At 42.2% G+C, this 20,359-nt stretch overlaps 1 protein-coding gene across 1 annotated transcript; it reads left to right on the top strand.

Annotated features, from left to right (window-relative positions):
- The first annotated feature begins 788 nt into the window (after positions 1 to 788).
- On the top strand, positions 789 to 18,616 carry LOC118373190 (homeobox protein EMX1-like). The gene is made up of 3 exons (XM_035759272.2): positions 789 to 1,601; positions 15,871 to 16,055; positions 17,240 to 18,616. Exons 1-3 carry the CDS (start codon positions 1,259 to 1,261, stop codon positions 17,408 to 17,410), a joined length of 699 nt encoding a protein of 232 aa, XP_035615165.1. The 5' UTR covers positions 789 to 1,258; the 3' UTR covers positions 17,411 to 18,616.
- Positions 18,617 to 20,359: the final 1,743 nt, after the last annotated feature.

Below are 20,359 nucleotides of genomic sequence, written 5' to 3'. Positions count from 1 at the left end.
TATATATATATTTTTGCTTTGTCATTATGGGGTATTGTGATGTCATTATGGGGTATTGTGATGTCACTATGGGGTATTGTGATGTCATTATGGGGTATTGTGATGTCACTATGGGGTATTGTGATGTCATTATGGGGTATTGTGTGTAGATTGATGAGTATTATTTTTTTCATCCATTTTATAATAACAAATGTGTAAAACAGAAAGGGTCTGAATACTTTCCCGAATTAACTTTAAAAGACTTTCAGTCCACAGTGATTCTGGATACCTTGATAAATGAAAACAAATCATAGTAAACCTCAGAGATATTTTGTAGTTAATCCCTAGAATTATCATGTTTAAATTGTTAGAAGTGGCTTTAAAGGTTTGGACTAGTCTGATCTAATTGATCAATTAACCTACAGGTGCCACTGTCAGCTATGGGCTATATAATACATTACCAGAATCATTTTGTGTGAAAACCTTTTCTATTGTTTTCTATTAGGAGGCTAATTTCCTAGATTTTAGGGACCATTTGGGGGATGACGAGACGAAATATGGCATAATAAACTTGTTATAAGTAAGTTATAATTACTAAATCTTTAATTAACAAGAAAATCCTTCAAATTATGTTTCTTCTGATTTAATATAATATCCCTTTGCAACATTGAAAAAAACGCATATCGATAGGCTACTAGTCACAAGTAATTTAAATAAAGCAGAAGCCACTCATTTAGATTTACAAAATGGCTGTTATGCTAGGTTTACACGGTCCTATCTGCGCATGCCCACCACACCTATGTCAGCGACAGTTGAGGGCAGGTATTGAGTCTGACGAGTGACAGGCTCTTTGTCAAAGGCTTAGCCTACTGATCCTGGCTCCTAATGCAGCACAGTCCAACATTTATTTCCAGGAGTGATGAGACTGAGACAAGAGCCAGTCTGTCATAAACACAATCACAGATGAATGAATCTGACGCTGCAGTGGTATCTAGAACCGAAACTTGATTTTTGTCAGATGGTTAAAGCAGAGAAATCCGGTCGATAACCCACTGAAGACAAGGTTCGGAGAGAGTGAACCGGATCTACAGGAAACCCGCTTCCAGAGGTCCACGGATATAGGCAGCACGATTTGCACGCGTGAGGGACTGCGAGTTATGGATTTCCCGGGAACTGTTCTACTACTACTGTTGTGAGGTTTTCTTCTGCATCACCTGTTCTATAACTGTGCCATTGAATATATTATTAGAAATATATCAACTATAGCCTATTATTGATCATGTACCAACATAGTAAGAAGTGTTTTACCATCGAATCCCTTGTTGGGAAAGACGTGAACTCTTCGACTAACGGGGACGAACCGATCAGACCTACAGCGCTGAGGTTCATGGAATCAATTCACCCGGCGCCCTTTGGGAGTTGTTTCCAGAACTCCGGCAGGACTTTATACAGCAGTCCAGACATGATGTTCCCTGACCCGGGCACACACACAGGGAACTCCGGTCTGCCCCTGCATCCCCTCCAGCTTCCATCGCAGCCTTTCTTCAACCCGCATCAGAGAGACACGTTGAATTTCTACCCGTGGGTTCTTCGAAACAGATATCTCGGTCACAGGTTCCAAGGTAAGCGGAACAAATTCTTAAATTGAATGAATATTACCAAAGTTATTTTCAATAATATCATATGTTTGGGCATATCCTTGCATGATTGATAAAGAAACACGAACTAAATTACAACGACTGTACGCATTAGAAAATAAGAACTCAGTCGAGTTGACTGATGGAAGAACTGTCCTTATTGATCCCGGAACATGTTGTTAGGGATGGTATTTTAGTCAGGATACAAATAATATATGAAAAGGGTAAAGCAACAAAAACAGGACCAAAGCAAATGATTAAAACTACTGAAATTTGTTTGGAAATGAAAACGTTTCAAAATCCAACTATAGCTGTTACTATTTATATTTGAAGTCTTTTTGCTTTTTTAAAGTTATGTCTATGCGTTATTCGTACATTTCAGAGATGGGATGCATTAAATGAAACGTAAAAACATTGCACCCAGGATTTGCGCCCGCCGGTTGCTTAAAACAACTTTTTTTTTTTACCTATAACATTTCAGTAGTTTAATTTTGGAACGTTAACATGTTTTAATACAAGTAGACTATATTGTTTATTTTTATTAATTTAAAATGCACATCAAAATCATTGCATTTTCTTATTATGTATGTTCCCAAAAAGTTGTTAGGAGATCAATAGTCTAATATGGTGAATAATAATACCAGGGTCAATTAATTGTGATTTAAATGTGTTAAATGTTAAATGTTATATTGTAAATGCTCTATGCAATTATACAAATAAAATAATCTAAAATAAGAACAATATTTATCTAACAAATAGGCCTTTAATTATTTATTTTTCCCCTTTTGCCTACCCATTCGTTTTAGGTTTTGCATTATTCAGAAAGTTAATTATAAGCAGTGATGGAAAAAGTAACCAATTGTCATATTTGAGTAAAAGTATAGATACCTTAACAGAAAAGGCCTCAAGTAAAAGTCACCCAGTAAAATACGACTTGAGTAAAAGTCTAAAAGTATTTTGTTTTAAATATATTAAATATGCTTGAGGTATCAAAAGTAAATGTAATTGATAAAATATGCTTAAGTATCAAAATCAAAAGTATAAATAATTTCACATACCTTCTATTAAGCAAACTAGACGGAACGATTTTCTTGTTTTTTAAATGTACGGATAGCCAGGGGGCACACTCCAACACTCACATCATTTACAAACGAAGCATCTGTGTTTAGTGAGTCCGCCAGATCAGAGGCAGTAGGGATGACCAGGGATGTTCTCTTGATACGTCTGTGAATTAGACCGTTTTCCTGTTCTGCAAAGCATTCGAAATGTAACGAGTACTTCTGGGTGTCAGAGAAAATATTTTGAGTAAAATGTACATCATTTTCTTTTGGGATGTAGTGAAGTGAAAGTAAAAGTAGTCAAAAATATAAATAGTAAAGTACAGATACCTCTCCCTAAAAATACTTAAATGGTACTTTTACTTAAGTACTTTACACCACTGATTATAATGATTTTTGTTTCTCAAATATTTAGATATAATTAACTAATAATTATGTGATATGAAAGTTATTTGAATGAAAAATAACAAAAGACAGGAATATTGTAATATTATTAGTTTATAATAATATTATAGTATTATTACAAATAAAAACAGCAATCATAAACAATAAACAAATAATAACAATAATAATAATACTATTTAATTTAATTAATTTGCTTTGAGTTCTACTTTAGATTTAAAGGCTGCCCATTTCTGATAAGACAATAACTATTTGAAAATGGACCAGCTTTAGCAACCAAACAAAGCAATGAGAGAAATTGAATATTGGAAAATCTCAATATTCAGTGACCAAAACCTTAAATCTTCTCATTCAAGCTATTTGCATTACATATATGCAATACATGGTGAACATCCTTAATAAATGATGCTAGGTGGTCCTCAAAAAACAAAGCAATTTGTTAAACCAGACAGATCAATAACTTTCAACGCTCATCTCGTTGACTCAGTGGACAGCAGTAGTTAGCCACATCAGGTGTACTCTCAGGTATGTTACACTCTGACCAGTCAGCCCAGGGCCGTATTCACTGTGTCTCAGAGTATTAGTGCTGATCTAGGATCAGCCTTTTAGATCATTAATGAATAAGATTATGAGGACAAGGGGGGGGATCTGATCCTAGATCAGCACTCCTCTTCTTTACCAGGTAACCTTCAGGGTGTACCTCAGTCAGGTAATCAGTGGGAGTCAGAGGTTGTTGTCACTGTTGCTCAGATCAGGAGCTCAGATAAAGTGTCTTTGTTTACGGACACAGCAGATCCACTCACTGATGGTGTCCAATAACCATGAAAACTAGTGTTTAGACAAGGCTAACTACAGACCGGAGGAGTGAGAGGAGAGGAATAGCCATCATGACTGTCACTTACTGTTAGAGATGGATGGATGGATGGATGGATGGATGGGAGATTGATTTTCTTTATTTACTCCCCCACTTCCTGAGAGGTTGAGAGAGAGAGATAGAGAGGTTGACACAGAGAGAGAGAGGTTGAGAGAGAGGTTGAGAGAGAGGTTGACAGAGAGAGGTTGAGAGAGGTTGAGAGAGAGATCATTAAAACACTGTATATATACATAATATAACATTTAAAATGTCTTTATTCTTTTGGAACTTTTATAAGTGTATTGTTTACAGTTAATTGTTTTTGAATTGAGAGATTGAGAGAGAGAGAGAGAGAGAGAGAGGTTGAGAAAGGTTGAGAGAGAGGTTGACAGAGAGAGAGAGGGAAGTTGAGAGAGAGAGGTTGAGAGAGGTTGAGATAGAGAGACAGAGAGAGAAAGAGGTTGAGAGAAGTTGAGAGAGAGGTTGAGAGAGAGAGAGAGAGAGAGGTTGAGAGAGAGAGAGGGAGAGAGAGAGAGAGAGAGGTTGAGAGAAGTTGAGAGAGAGAGAGAGAGAGAGAGAGGTTGGGAGAGAGAGATAGAGGGAGGGAGGGAGGGAGGGAGGGAGGGAGGGAGGGAGGGAGGGAGGGAGGGAGAGGGAGAGAGAGAGAGAGGAGGTTGAGAGAGAGAGGTTGAGGGGTGCATTTCAGTGTGTATGGGATTGTTATCGCCAGGAAGGTAGGCAGACAGTAAAATACACCCATCTCATGGTCTGATGGTCTGGAGGACACATTGTTTTGTGTTGAATGCCAGGAAACACGTGTTGGAAGTTAACTTATAGGATAACTGCATTGTAAACATTATTTTCCAAACATATTTGATAGTTCATAGAATGCTTCTCTTTCTCGTTTAGTCCTTTTGTTTATAACCAGACAGAAAAACAAACAATCAATCAACCAACCAACCAACCACTGTCAGATAAAGACCATCCACCCCTACTTTATATGGAAATAGACCATCCACCCCTACTTTATATGGAAATAGACCATCCACCCCTACTTTATATGGAAATAGACCATCCTCCCCCTTATTTACCACCATCCTCCCCCTTATTTACCACCATCATCCCCTTTATTTACCACCATCCTCCCCCTTATTTACCACCATCCTCCCCCTTATTTACCACCATCCTCCCCCTTATTTACCACCATCCTCCCCCTTATTTACCACCCCCCTTATTTACCACCATCCTCCCCTTATTTACCACCATCCTCGCCCTTATTTACCACCATCCTCCCCCTTATTTACCCCCCTTATTTACCACCATCCTCCCCTTATTTACCACCATCCTCGCCCTTATTTACCACCATCCTCCCCTTATTTATCCCCCCTTATTTACCACCATCCTCCCCCTTATTTACCACCATCATCCCCTTTATTTACCACCATCCTCCCCTTATTTACCACCATCCTCCCCTTATTTACCACCATCCTCCCCTTATTTACCACCATCCTCCCCTTATTTACCACCATCCTCCCCCTTATTTACCCCCCTTATTTACCACCATCCTCCCCCTTATTTACCCCCATCCTCGCCCTTATTTACCACCATCCTCCCCCTTATTTACCCCCCCCCCTTATTTACCACCATCCTCCCCCTTATTTACCACCATCCTCCCCCTTATTTACCACCATCCTCCCCCTTATTTACCACCATCCTCCCCTTATTTACCCCCCTTATTTACCCCCTTATTTACCACCATCCTCCCCCTTATTTATCCCCCCTTATTTACCACCATCCTCCCCCTTATTTACCACCATCCTTCCCCTTATTTACCACCATCCTCCCCTTATTTACCACCATCCTACCCCCTTATTTACCACCATCCTCCCCTTATTTACCACCATCCCCCCTTATTTACCCCCCTTATTTACCACCATCCTTCCCCTTATTTACCACCATCCTCCCCTTATTTACCACCATCCTCCCCCTTATTTACCACCATCCTTCCCCTTATTTACCACCATCCTCCCCCTTATTTACCACCATCCTCCCCCTTATTTACCACCCCCCTCCCATTATTTACCACCCCCCTTATTTACCACCATCCTCCCCTTATTTAGCACCATCCTCCCCTTATTTACCACCATCCTCCCCCTTATTTACCACCATCCTCCCCCTTATTTACCACCATCCTTCCCCTTATTTACCACCATCCTCCCCCTTATTTACCACCATCCTCCCCCTTATTTACCACCCCCCATTATTTACCATCCTTCCCCTTATTTACCACCATCCTCCCCCTTATTTACCACCATCCTCCCCCTTATTTACCACCCCCCATTATTTACCACCCCCCTATTTACCACCATCCTCCCCTTATTTAGCACCATCCTCCCCTTATTTACCACCATCCTCCCCCTTATTTACCACCATCCTCCCCCTTATTTACCACCATCCTCCCCCTTATTTACCACCATCCTCCCCCTTATTTACCACCATCCTCCCCCTTATTTACCACCCCCATTATTTACCACCCCCCTTATTTACCACCATCCTCCCCCTTATTTACCACCATCCTCCCCTTACTTACCACCATCATCCCCCCTTATTTACCACCATCCTTCCCCTTATTTACCACCATCCTCCCCCTTATTTACCACCATCCTTCCCCTTATTTACCACCATCCTCCCCTTACTTACCACCATCCTCCCCCTTATTTACCACCATCCTCCCCTTATTTACCACCATCCTCCCCTTATTTACCACCATCCTCCCCTTATTTACCACCATCCTCCCCTTATATACCACCATCCTCCCCCTTATTTACCACCATCCTTCCCCCTTATTTACCACCATCCTCCCCCTTATTTACCACCATCCTCCCCCTTATTTACCACCCCCATTATTTACCACCCCCCTTATTTACCACCATCCTCCCCCTTATTTACCATCATCCCCCCCTTATTTACCACCATCCTTCCCCTTATTTACCACCATCCTCCCCCTTATTTACCACCATCCTCCCCCTTATTTACCACCATCCTCCCCCTTATTTACCACCATCCTCCCCCTTATTTACCACCATCCTTCCCCTTATTTACCACCATCCTCCCCTTACTTACCACCATCCTCCCCTTATTTACCACCATCATCCCCCTTATTTACCACCATCCTTCCCCTTATTTACCACCATCCTCCCCTTATTTACCACCATCCTCCCCTTATTTACCACCATCCTCCCCCTTATTTACCACCATCCTTCCCCTTATTTACCACCATCCTCCCCTTACTTACCACCATCCTCCCCTTATTTACCACCATCCTCCCCTTATTTACCACCATCCTCCCCTTATTTACCACCATCCTCCCCTTATTTACCACCATCCTCCCCTTATTTACCACCATCCTCCCCTTATTTACCACCATCCTCCCCTTATTTACCACCATCCTCCCCCTTATTTACCACCATCCTCCCCTTATTTACCCCCCTTATCCCCCCTTATTTATCATCCATCTGACTGCCTCCATATTCATCCATCTAGGGTTAGAATGAGAGATTGGCCCCCACCACTACCCAGTGTGTAGCTTACTGCTGACAAGACCAGTCTTGTTGGTGCCAGGGGACTGGTGTTCCTGGTGATGAACACAGCTCTCTGGCTGGCGCTGCCATCTGCTCCCTGGTAGTCATGTTGGAGGCATGCTCCCCAACCCGCTGAGTACAGGCCAAAGTGTTGAAGGCTCATCCCCTGGAGGGTATTCCCTCTGTGGCTGTGGCTGAGCTACCCTTACAGTTTAGGGTTAGTATTCACAAATAGTCTCAGAGTCGGAGTGTTGATTTAGGATCATGTCACCCAGTACATATTATTATATTTATTATGATCTATAAGGCTAAACTGATCCTAGATCAGCACTCTTACTGAGCATTAGTGTTCAGCCTGGTGAGTTCTTCCCCAGTCTCAGTCTTCCCCAGAGGGATTTGAGTGGAGGTTACGCCACTAACGCCATATGACAGATGATGCCAGTCTGACTGTCTATCCGAGTGGCTAAACCACCAGCCAGAACCAGCATGGAAAGAGATCAGGGTGCCTTGTGAGCATCAGGCGACAAGTGGCTAATCTGCCCTTGAATTCCGTCCTGCTAGCTAACGCTCAAAGAGCAGGGGTCTCCAACCTTTTCTAGCATGTCGTGAGCTACACATTTGTTTTCTAGCCATTAAATAGGCACAACTTTCTCTTCTCCTCTGCAACTCTTCCCCAGGTCCTTAGTGTTCCACAGAAAATAGTACACTATGTTTTCTTGCCAATATACCTGGTAAAATAATAAGGGATAATAAACAACTCTAAGGTGGGCCCTATAAAATCTGTGTTTTTTTCCACAGATTCTGCTTTATATTTTCCCAAATTCTGTTATCTCAGTGAAAATGTTCTTGTTTTTTGATTACTATTATTTTTCACTCTCAAAATTACAATTGTTCATAGAGAAACAACGAAATTGGATGTTCTGAGTCCATGTCAATGGTGAAATCACATCAGAAGACCATTTTTTGGGCCCTGAAGAACACACTAGGATTTATGAGTGTAATTCCCCTTTAATTGCGCGTCTGGCTCTTTAATTGCGCATCTAGTGAGGAATGTGCGATATAATTTCCCGGTCGAGTGCCAAAGTTAGAAAATAACAAATAATAGATACAAATGATATACTTACTCGTGCTATACTTCTGCCAGGTAAAACTACTTTGCAGTTAACATTTAATTGTGACCGTTTTGGGGAAATTATTTATTTTATCCCACTAGATGGTTATCACACGAAATGGCCACACACGGAGTGATAGACAAACGCGCACACCCCACGGACCGAAAGGGGTAATACTGCTGGAAATTAATTGGCAGATATATATATTTTTTTAAGCCAATAGTGGCTAACCAGGGGTGGGATAATGTAAATGTTGCGTCAATTAGATAGTAGCTGGGAGCTTGCACTGTCTGATGCCTGTGTGATTTGTTAATGACAGTTTGCAGTGGAACACACGAAAATGACATTTACTTTCAGAATTGTTTGGCAAGCTACTCATAGATGGGTGGTGAGCTACTGGAGGACCCCTGACAGACTGACCAGGTGAACACTTGTTGATGTCACTTGTTAAATCCACTTCAATCCGTGTAGATGAAGGGGAGGAGACATGTAGATGAAGGGGAGGAGACAGGGTGTAGAAGGATTTTTCAAGCTTGTTTAGACAATTGAGACGTGGATTGTGTATGTGAGCCATTCAGAGGGTGACTGGGCAAGACAAAAGATTGAAGTACGTTTGAACGGGGTATGGTAGTAGGAGCCTGGCGCACCAGTTTGTATCAAGAACTGCAACGCTGCTGGGTTTTCCTGCTCAACAGTTTCCTTTGTGTATCATGAATGGTTCACCACCCAAAGGACATCCAGCCAATTTTACACAACTGTGGGAAGCATTTAAGTTAATATGGGCCAGCATCCCTGTGGAACGCTTTCTACACCTTGTAGAATCCATGCCATGAGGAATTGAGGCTGGTTCTCTGGACATAAGGGGAGGGGTGCAACTCGAGAGGATGGTGTTCTTAATGTTTTGTTCACTCAGTGTATATTAATCTGTGCGGGGGGGCATTGTTTTGAGTAGAAGGTGTAGTCACTTTTCTTGTCTTTTTTTTTTGTCTTGTAAAAAGCCACCAATACAAGCTGAGGAAACCTACTATACGTTGCTATTACCATTTGCTATGTTGTTGTCTTAGGTTTCTCTTTATGTAATGTTGTGTGGTCTCTTTATGTAGTGTTGTGTTGTCTCTCTTTATGTAGTGTTGTGTTGTCTCTCTTTATGTAGTGTTGTGTGGTCTCTCTTTATGTAATGTTGTGTTGTCTCTCTTTAAGTAATGTTGTGTTGTCTCTCTTTATGTAATGTTGTGTGGTCTCTCTTTATGTAATGTTGTGTGGTCTCTCTTTATGTAATGTTGTGTGGTCTCTCTTTATGTAATGTTGTGTGGTCTCTCTTTATGTAATGTTGTGTGGTCTCTCTTTATGTAATGTTGTGTGGTCTCTCTTTATGTAATGTTGTGTGGTCTCTCTTTATGTAATGTTGTGTGGTCTCTCTTTATGTAATGTTGTGTGGTCTCTCTTTATGTAATGTTGTGTTGTCTCTCTTTATGTAATGTTGTGTTGTCTCTCTTGTCGTGATGTGTGTTTTTTAGTCCTATATTTCTGTATTTTTAATCCCAACCCCTGTCCCCCTTCAGGAGGCCTTTTGGTTGGCCATCATTTTAAATAAGAATTTGTTCTTAACTGACTTGACTAGTTTAAATAAAATAATAAGAAAGACTGCTTTTAGATTAACTGGAGTTGATGTCGGACTCGAAAACCTCTTCATGTGTAACTCAGTACCGTTGTCTGTGAGTAGTGCAGCTGGTCATATCAGACCTGCTAGTGAAGATATGACCATAAGCACATATGTTATGCTAGGGAAGAAATACATGGTTGTTTCCACAGACAGGGCTTTCATTTAACTCATTTAACTGTCTGTAGTAGAGCGCATCAGGCCAGTTTCTAACTAGGTTTATATTAGCGTGACATTATCATTTAAAGAAAAAAATTGTAGACATAATGTTTCATCATAGCAATAACACAACAAGGTATTTCCATAGTACATTTAGTCCAATATTCAGTGCCCCTTTAGGTCCCTTTCAAAGCTTGTGTACCATAGCGGCAGGGGGTCCTAGTGGTTAGAGTGTAGAGGCGGCAGGGGGTCCTAGTGGTTAGAGTGTAGAGGCGGCAGGGGGGTCCTAGTGGTTAGAGTGTAGAGGCGGCAGGGGGTCCTAGTGGTTAGAGTGTAGAGGCGGCAGGGTAGTCTAGTGGTTAGAGTGTAGAGGCGGCAGGGTAGTCTAGTGGTTAGAGTGTAGAGGCGGCAGGGTAGTCTAGTGGTTAGAGTGTAGAGGCGGCAGGGTAGTCTAGTGGTTAGAGTGTAGAGGCGGCAGGGGGGTCCTAGTGGTTAGAGTGTAGAGGCGGCAGGGTAGTCTAGTGGTTAGAGTGTAGAGGCGGCAGGGGGTCCTAGTGGTTAGAGTGTAGAGGCGGCAGGGGGTCCTAGTGGTTAGAGTGTAGAGGCGGCATGGGGGTCCTAGTGGTTAGAGTGTAGAGGCGGCAGGGGGAATAAGTGGTTAGAGTGTAGAGGCGGCAGGGTAGTCTAGTGGTTAGAGTGTAGAGGCGGCAGGGGGTCCTAGTGGTTAGAGTGTAGAGGCGGCAGGGGGTCCTAGTGGTTAGAGTGTAGAGGCGGCAGGGTAGTCTAGTGGTTAGAGTGTAGAGGCGGCAGGGGGTCCTAGTGGTTAGAGTGTAGAGGTGGCAGGGGGTCCTAGTGGTTAGAGTGTAGAGGCGGCAGGGGGTCCTAGTGGTTAGAGTGTAGAGGCGGCAGGGGGTCCTAGTGGTTAGAGTGTAGAGGCGGCAGGGGGTCCAAGTGGTTAGAGTGTAGAGGCGGCAGGGGGTCCTAGTGGTTAGAGTGTAGAGGCGGCAGGGGGTCCTAGTGGTTAGAGTGTAGAGGCGGCAGGGGGTCCAAGTGGTTAGAGTGTAGAGGCGGCAGGGGGTCCTAGTGGTTAGAGTGTAGAGGCGGCAGGGGGTCCTAGTGGTTAGAGTGTAGAGGCGGCAGGGGGTCCTAGTGGTTAGAGTGTAGAGGCGGCAGGGTAGCCTAGTGGTTAGAGTGTAGAGGCGGCAGGGGGTCCTAGTGGTTAGAGTGTAGAGGCGGCAGGGGGTCCTAGTGGTTAGAGTGTAGAGGCGGCAGGGGGTCCAAGTGGTTAGAGTGTAGAGGCGGCAGGGGGTCCTAGTGGTTAGAGTGTAGAGGCGGCAGGGTAGCCTAGTGGTTAGAGTGTAGAGGCGGCAGGGGGTCCTAGTGGTTAGAGTGTAGAGGCGGCAGGGGGTCCTAGTGGTTAGAGTGTAGAGGCGGCAGGGTAGCCTAGTGGTTAGAGTGTAGAGGCGGCAGGGTAGCCTAGTGGTTAGAGTGTAGAGGCGGCAGGGGGTCCTAGTGGTTAGAGTGTAGAGGCGGCAGGGGGTCCAAGTGGTTAGAGTGTAGAGGCGGCAGGGGGTCCAAGTGGTTAGAGTGTAGAGGCGGCAGGGGGTCCAAGTGGTTAGAGTGTAGAGGCGGCAGGGGGTCCTAGTGGTTAGAGTGTAGAGGCGGCAGGGGGTCCTAGTGGTTAGAGTGTAGAGGCGGCAGGGGGTCCTAGTGGTTAGAGTGTAGAGGCGGCAGGGGGTCCTAGTGGTTAGAGTGTAGAGGCGGCAGGGGGTCCTAGTGGTTAGAGTGTAGAGGCGGCAGGGGGTCCTAGTGGTTAGAGTGTAGAGGCGGCAGGGGGTCCTAGTGGTTAGAGTGTAGAGGCGGCAGGTATTCGCCAGTCCAAGGGCACGGTCAGTTTTGACAGCTTCTCTGTCTCCGTCTCCTTTCATAGATGCTCCATCTTCGGTCCATGTTTTGCATGTGAATGAATGTGGCTGGACACTGAAGCCCTGCTGTCGCTGATTTAATTAATTTGGTTTGACAGACTCCTCACAGCTTTCGGTGCATCCCACACACTGTCCCTCAACTGCCGAGCTGTAACCGATTTTTGCGTACGCGTGTTTGAGGTTATATTTGTGCTGCAAGGTTCTTTTCAAGCCAGGCACAACCTTTTCATGTGGCGGTCAAATCATTTATTGATGGATTTGCTTATGTAAAAATATTGAAGTTTTTTTTATATGTGTCATTTTAATAAACGAACCCTAATCCTGGGAGGGCAGATGTTGGGCCTGTGGCGAGAAGAAAGTCATGTACACAATGAAACTGAACGACAAGGACATTTTACTACATTTACATTTACATTTAAGTCATTTAGCAGACGCTCTTATTGCCCTGTGTTGAATGAAGTCGGGTATGTTCATACGATTCAATTTGTTTAATTGCACAACACTTCGTCTTCACAACAATAGTTTTTTTGCATTTTCCCAGCCCGAGATATTTACGTGTGATGTCATATGAGGTGTTACTGAACACTTAGGTTTCATGCTCAGCGTTGAATACACTAAAGGCCCTACACGTATACAAATGAGCTTAATGTCACAATATAGAGAGGTGAAGTCCCCGAACTGCTCTACAAATGGTAAAATACCCCTCTTGTTCTGAATGAACCTGCCATCCATTACTTATGAATGAAATAACGGGAATCAGTATTGAAACTAGACAATCTAGTTCTGGAGGTTTTTATTGAGTCTAGCCTAAGAGAAGTATTCACAAAGCTTTATAGAATAAATCACTTTAAATTACCGTACTATTGGATCGCAATACATGTGATTCATGTCTTTGTTACTTTTTTCCCAACAAAGCAATGTCCTAATTAAAGTATCTTATTTTGAAACACTTTGATCTGAATAGCAAAGAAACGTTTCTCTCACAATAAACATATGCTTATACTACGGGCCCTCTGTGCGTTCTCCATGGGCCGTGACCAATGTTCTCTCAACAACAACAAACTTGAATGTTAATGACAATTCTGTGCAACTTCCTGCGCCCGTTTACTGTGAACACTTGAGGCTGTACCCACTTTAAGTTAGTGTTAACAGTGGTCAGGTGGTCACTGTGGCTATTTGATTATAATGTTGGCCTATCAGAGTGACCTACCATCAAAAACAATGGAGAAAATGCATCCCATAACATGTTAACATGGAATTAGCTGTTCTACCATCCAGACTACAGGAGCAGCAATGTGTGGTGTTCAATGTAGGTCTACATTCCATCAGACTTTAGAAATCAACATGCAGGGCTTGACATTAACCTGTTTATCCACTTGTCCTTCAGACAAGGAGGTGACTGGAAATGTTGTTGTGTTGTTTGATGGAAGAAACCACTTTACAAAATAAAATGTATCATTATTCCCATTCCATTATTACAGAGAATCAGACACATTATGCTACCCTCTGCCTGTAGGCTACTTAGCTTATTCAAGCCCGTCTCAAAATACAACACTGCCCCTTTAAGACAAAAAGCTCTTTACCTGACTGTCTTTTCAAAGATGTCTAGAAATGCAACCACTCCCCCATTGCTGACTACAAATGATCTGTAACTGGGCTAGTAACTCACGAACCAGCAAAGGATATGAACAGAATGTGCACACATGGCTACATGCAGCTCTCCCTTTGATCTCAAAACAAGCACATCTACTCATAACCGCTCATGCTGTTAACACAGTCCAGTTCAAAAGTAAATGGCACAGATCCATATATGGCAATGGGCTATTTGCATATAGGCCTACTATAGCTCTGATTGGTTATGCCGTACCTATCTGTGTACAGTACAGGCTGAGTCATGTGTGTCACTGCAATAAAATCCTTCTCTGATGCATTCTGCCCACAACAAAATCTCTTGCATAGTTCGTTTTTGTTTCAGTATGTTGCGTTATATTGCATTGATTTTGATCACAATTGCCACAGTAAAGGGAAAGGTTGATAGTGTTAAGGGGGAAAACTAGTTGAATGAAGTTCGATCTCATGCTTCTCTCTGTAGGCTGATATTTATTCTGCCAGTAGTCCCAGGGGGAGCTATTAGAGGGAATATTGGTCATGATAAATCAGGGAGGTGTTTCCTTTTTCAAATGTATCTCTCTCTGTGTGTGTGTGTGTGTGTGTGTGTGTGTGTGTGTGTGTGTGTGTGTGTGTGTGTGTGTGTGTGTGTGTGTGTGTGTGTGTGTGGAACCAATAGGCTCGTTGTTGAAAGTCCCAGTTCCTTTATCTGTCGTTTCCGAAATGTGATGACATTGAAACGTGATGTGTAATGCATACAGTATATCATCTCCTTCATGATAAATCTGTCTACATTTAATTTTTTAATTTTACCAGGCATGTCAGTTAAGAACACATTCTTATTTTCAATGACGGCCTAGGAACACTGGGTTAACTGCCTGTTCAGGGGCAAAACGACAGATTTGTACCTTGTCAGCTCGGGGGTTTGAACTCACAACCTTCCGGTTACTAGTCCAACGCTCTAACCACTAGGCTGGAATGAGGTGTGGTGGCATTGTGAAATGGAGGATGATATCACAACCTAACATTAGTAACTTTTACATGTACATGAATCAATTACTCACGTTATGGGACAGTGTCATGAATGATGAGTCAAGTGAAGATGCCCATCGGGGCACATTGATGTGGCTGATACTGGCCTCGAGAGCAGCATGCAATGTGTTTCAACACTGATGCCCTCCTTAGCAACATGCACTACATATCAACACTGATGCCCTCCTTAGCAACATGCACTACATATCAACACTGATGCCCTCCTTAGCAGCATGCACTACATATCAACACTGATGCCCTCCTTAGCAGCATGCACTACATATCAACACTGATGCCCTCCTTAGCAGCATGCACTACATATCAACACTGATGCCCTCCTTAGCAGCATGCACTACATATCAACACTGATGCCCTCCTTAGCAACATGCACTACATATCAACACTGATGCCCTCCTTAGCAACATGCACTACATATCAACACTGATGCCCTCCTTAGCAACATGCACTACATATCAACACTGATGCCCTCCTTAGCAACATGCACTACATATCAACACTGATGCCCTCCTTAGCAGCATGCACTACATATCAACACTGATGCCCTCCTTAGCAGCATGCACTACATATCAACACTGATGCCCTCCTTAGTCAGTGCTTTGCCCTCTTTTTGAGGTGTAATTGGACCAGCTATTAATCACAAAACAACACCATAGCCTACAAATAAAAACACTTAGTAAAAACCATTAGTATCAGTTTGCTGAGTTGTACAACAGTTAGTGTACAACAGTTAGTATACTCTAGCTTATCTCTGTACACATACAACAAGAGCTGCTACAGTGTCATTCCTGTCTGTCAACCCTAAGTCTAACCCTCCACTTCCTCTCCCTCCTCTCCTCTCTCCAGGTGAGGACAGCAGCCCAGAGAACCTGCTCCTTCATGGGCCTTTCTCCCGCAAGCCGAAGCGCATCCGGACAGCCTTCTCCCCCTCACAGCTCCTCAGGCTGGAGAGGGCCTTTGAGAAGAACCACTATGTGGTGGGAGCAGAGCGGAAGCAGCTCGCCAGCGGCCTCTGCCTCACCGAGACACAGGTGAGTGTGAGGGGGCACAGCGATCTTGAACGCACCCGTAACATGGTTTTCAACGCACTCTAAACCCCTAGGGGTTAAAAGACAATTTATGCTTGATCTGAAAATGTGGTTGAAGGCTCTGTATGGAGGGTGTGACGTACTTACGGAGCCACGAGGCTTGCGGAGGCCAGATTGAGCTCCGTGCCGCATCACCGTGCGCCTCCCAATTTTTTAAAACAATGCGAAGGGCTCTGTATAGCTCCGCATTGACATGATTGCTTGACTGTAGGTGAGGGCGGTAGGTCCTGTATAAACACAAAAACTCACTTCCTTGACAACATCCTTCACAACAGCTCTGCCCTGACTTCAGAGGCCGTTTCACAGTAAATGCTGTACAGACACTGCAGATGTCGGATTTTACCATTGAGAGCTGTTTAAGGCATGGCTGCATTCCAGAGCACTGAAACGGATATGAGTAGGCTGTTAGTCAGAACCCCACAACACCCTCTCAACCAACGTATAGCAAAACCAGGTTTCTCCACCACAAGTTGTTTGTCCTACAGTAGATATGGGGGATGGGCAAGGTGATGTCAATAAATCATGTAGTTCATTTCACAATTATTATTTATGACCTGATTTCTCTAATCACATCAGGAACACGCTGCTAACCAACAGCAATTCAGGCTTTTTCGCAATCATCTCATGCAATATATCATGCATTGGGAATACAGTATTGCGATGTGCTGAACTTTTAATTTCAAAAGTATTAGGCCAATAATTGAATCAAGCTTGTAAATAGGATATAAAAATTACAACCAGACAATGCCTGAAAAATAATATAAAATATGATGCTCTTTGCACGGCAAAAAGCTGTAAAGAACGACAGTATGTGAAGCCTTAGGCAGGCAATGTTTGGCAGTGTTATAGAAAGAAAATGGAAGCAGTAACAGTTTTACACCCTGTGAAATATTGTCTCGGAAAAATCATTGTTGCTATGACACTTTGAAAAAAAAAGCTTTGCTTAAAAATCATAGGGCAAAGGTCAATTTACTGAAGAAGATGTGTGTGTTCGATTCAACTGTTTCACAGTATTTCATGGAGGTGGAAGAAAACAAGTTGTAGTCGTTTTTACAGCAAGCGCACTTCTATATTTTACCATTTGTTTCTTCCAGTGCTAAACCTGACGTCTCTCCTTTCTCTCCCAGGTAAAGGTTTGGTTCCAGAACAGGAGGACGAAGCACAAGAGACAGAAACTGGAGGAAGAGTCACCTGAGTCGCAGCAGAAGAGGAAAGGAAGCCAGCACGTCAGCCGCTGGAGGGTGGCTACGCACCAAGGCAGTAGCCTCGAGGACATCGATGTCATCTCGGAGGACTGACGTACGTCGTTGTCACCGCGATTGAACCGTCATACATCCTTCAACATGAACGATTGCTGACCGACTTGTGTCTGAATATGAGCAGTCTGTGTGCTCCTCTGAACACCTGATTTGACCTTTGATACCACCAGTTGTTAAATCAAACAGATGAACAGTTTTAATGAAAACAATCAGAATGACTTCTTCATGTTGGACAGAAGAACTCTTGTTTGATCGTTAAAGAGACAAATCTGACATTTTGTAGCTGAAGGGTTTTTGACCCAAGTGTATCATGTTATTACACAGCTGTGGCTGCTGTCAACGTGGTGGACATCTGCATTTGGTCTATGTTGCTTGCCCGTAGTAGCACAAACTACTGAAGAGAGACCGTTTGACTTGGAGGAATTGTTCAGTACAGTTGGTTACTCTATTGTCTAACTATCCATACTCACATTTAACAAAACATCATTATTGTTTTAACGTTTTCAGTTTGTTGATGTGTATTTGTACAATGCTCAATATGCACAATATGTTTGTGGTAAAAAAAAAATAAGCCATTGGTATGATAGCTATAGAGGAACCACCTTAGAACCTGCTGATTCTGTTTAGGATTTTGTTTTTCCCTTAATTATAGTCTTTAGACCAGTCCCACTGAAAAGTAGGTAACCACCACTACAGACAATAAGTCATACCGATGCCATGTTACCCTGAGATATGTTTTTCGATTCTCACATTGGAATAGTTTGGACAATTTAAATTGTAAGTATTTATGCAAATCTAAAAAACGGTATTCTATGCATCGTTTGCCCTGGTTTTGTTTCCTCTGGATTTAAAAAGGCTGTGTTTGTCGAGTTTGTTACTTACTTTAAATTCATTCCACGTTTGCTTTTGCCTTTGACAAAATATTTGATAAATTATATTGAGACCATGTAGAATGTACAGTGCAGGCACATTACAACTTGTCCACAAGAATGACAAGAAAAACAAATGTTCCTCAATACTTCATTTATTTCAGCAACATTACCATTCCTGAGATATAATGTTATGTAGCACTTCGTAGTGGAATATACATTTGCATTTGTTTTAAATAGATTAGAAATAATGCACTGTAAGTAGGAATCTTTCTTTGAACCTATTTCTCCGGAGAGTGAACGTTTTTTGTACTTTCTGTGTGTGATCAGATGACTTTGGAAAATAAAAACATCAACCGATATTTATTATGTGCGAGTATGTCTAAGCGTTCATTTTCTAACCTATTTTCAACATCCTATAATTGTCGACATGTCATCACTTCAAACTACAAACACATGTCGGTTAAATGACACAGAACTTGAAAAGTAAGTTGATACACGACGATTTGTTCTTTGGTCTACACCTTTGTAGAACAGATAGTAATATATTTTTTTGCGAGCTGCAGTTGAATAATCTTAGCTACACGTCAAGGCAACAGCGTATATTTTTTTAAATGAATTTAATATATATTTTAAATAAAGTACAGAAGGCCTAGCATAGCCTATATACAGAGCCGTGGTCATAGTTTAGAAATCTTTATCTTGTGTTATTTAAATATATATATATATATTATCCATAAGAAACCCCAATGGTCTGTTGCCTGTGTTTTACTGATATTTATTCCGTTTGCGAATAGCATCATTACTAGGCCTATCCTAAATTATACATTCGCTATAATAGGGTTATTAACAATTAGCCTAGATTACTTTTTGACGAAAGCATAAAACATAAGGAGGTTATTTATACGGCAGTAGGCCTATTACGTTTGGGCCAATCCTTTTTCAATGTATTCTCCGTCTGGACTTGTGCATATATAGGCCTAAAATAGATAGGTTGCGATTGGTGCATGGTCAAATACTAGGACAAGTTCAAAGCGACATGAAACAACGCACTCTGTTCCGTTTCGTGCTCTTCAAAATACACCTTTCACCAGAAATATTATTGTGCCAGAGATGCTTTTCTTGACAAATATAATTGATAAGCCTAGGCTAATCGTTCGGAAAATATTTAAAGCCATACTTTCAGCAGAGTTTCAGAAAAGGTATGTCAGAAACAAAAGCATTTTTAAATTCCGACTACTGACATACATGATATGAGGATATGCTGCTATGTGAAAACAACTTCACTTCTCCGATATGCCGACACAAACGTGAGGAACCTTGTTTTGGAATTACGTCAAGTCACCGTCGATTCAGCTCGGATAGAGAGAGACACGATCAACCAACAACAGGTCAAAACCCGTCCCTGCTATTATTACTAATACGACATGACCCCCTTAATAAAACGGCTTTCTTTGAACAATAGAGAGTCTTGCGTGAGCCATTAATAGTTATTAGTTTATTTCGAGTCATTACTGTAGCCTGATCAAACAGCGTATAAGCCTAAAGTATGTGTTTTATTTGGACAATAGGTGACCATTAGTCTACCCTGGAACAGAACAGAATAGAAATAATATGGAGTACTATATAGTTAGTTTATTCCGTACTCATTCTGTAAAAATGTATATCATTAGAGTATAATCAGTGATAAATGGAGCATGGATCTCTGAGTGGTCAATCATTTAGGGCCATTGTTCTTAATACTCAAATTGCCCCTAATTTCATTCTACGTTTTATTCCATTATATTTCACCATTGTAGTGTTTGATATTCAGCTTGTATTAAATGTAGATCGATGAAACATTGCTTGTGGAGACTCTGCTGGCCTTCGGTTCTGTGTTTTACCAGCTGGAGAATTAATTCATATCACCTTTATGCATTGTGATTTACACCTACTAATTCTTCAAGCCCCGAGCAATTGAGAGGTGTTAGATTTCCGTCATTTTCATCACCTTTAAAAAAAATAAAATAGACCGCCTCATTATCGGCAGATAGGCACATAAACTGTGAACAAAATGTAGGACCAAACTACTGATATTCTCGGTAATTGGGGCTGAATATTTTTTTCAGGGTTCAATTAC

Source organism: Oncorhynchus keta, chromosome 30, assembly GCF_023373465.1.
Source record: "Oncorhynchus keta strain PuntledgeMale-10-30-2019 chromosome 30, Oket_V2, whole genome shotgun sequence".
Lineage (NCBI taxonomy): Eukaryota > Metazoa > Chordata > Actinopteri > Salmoniformes > Salmonidae > Oncorhynchus > Oncorhynchus keta.
This window is presented reverse-complemented; position numbering and strand designations above follow the sequence as displayed.

Excerpts from the sequence above, each read along its gene's own strand:
- LOC118373190 (XM_035759272.2), top strand. The coding sequence starts at position 1,259 with ATGTACCAACATAGTAAGAAGTGTTTTACCATCGAATCCCTTGTTGGG. Across the intron at positions 1,602-15,870 it reads TCTCGGTCACAGGTTCCAAG|GTGAGGACAGCAGCCCAGAG; the intron begins GTAAGCGGAACA and ends TCCTCTCTCCAG. Across the intron at positions 16,056-17,239 it reads TCTGCCTCACCGAGACACAG|GTAAAGGTTTGGTTCCAGAA; the intron begins GTGAGTGTGAGG and ends TTTCTCTCCCAG.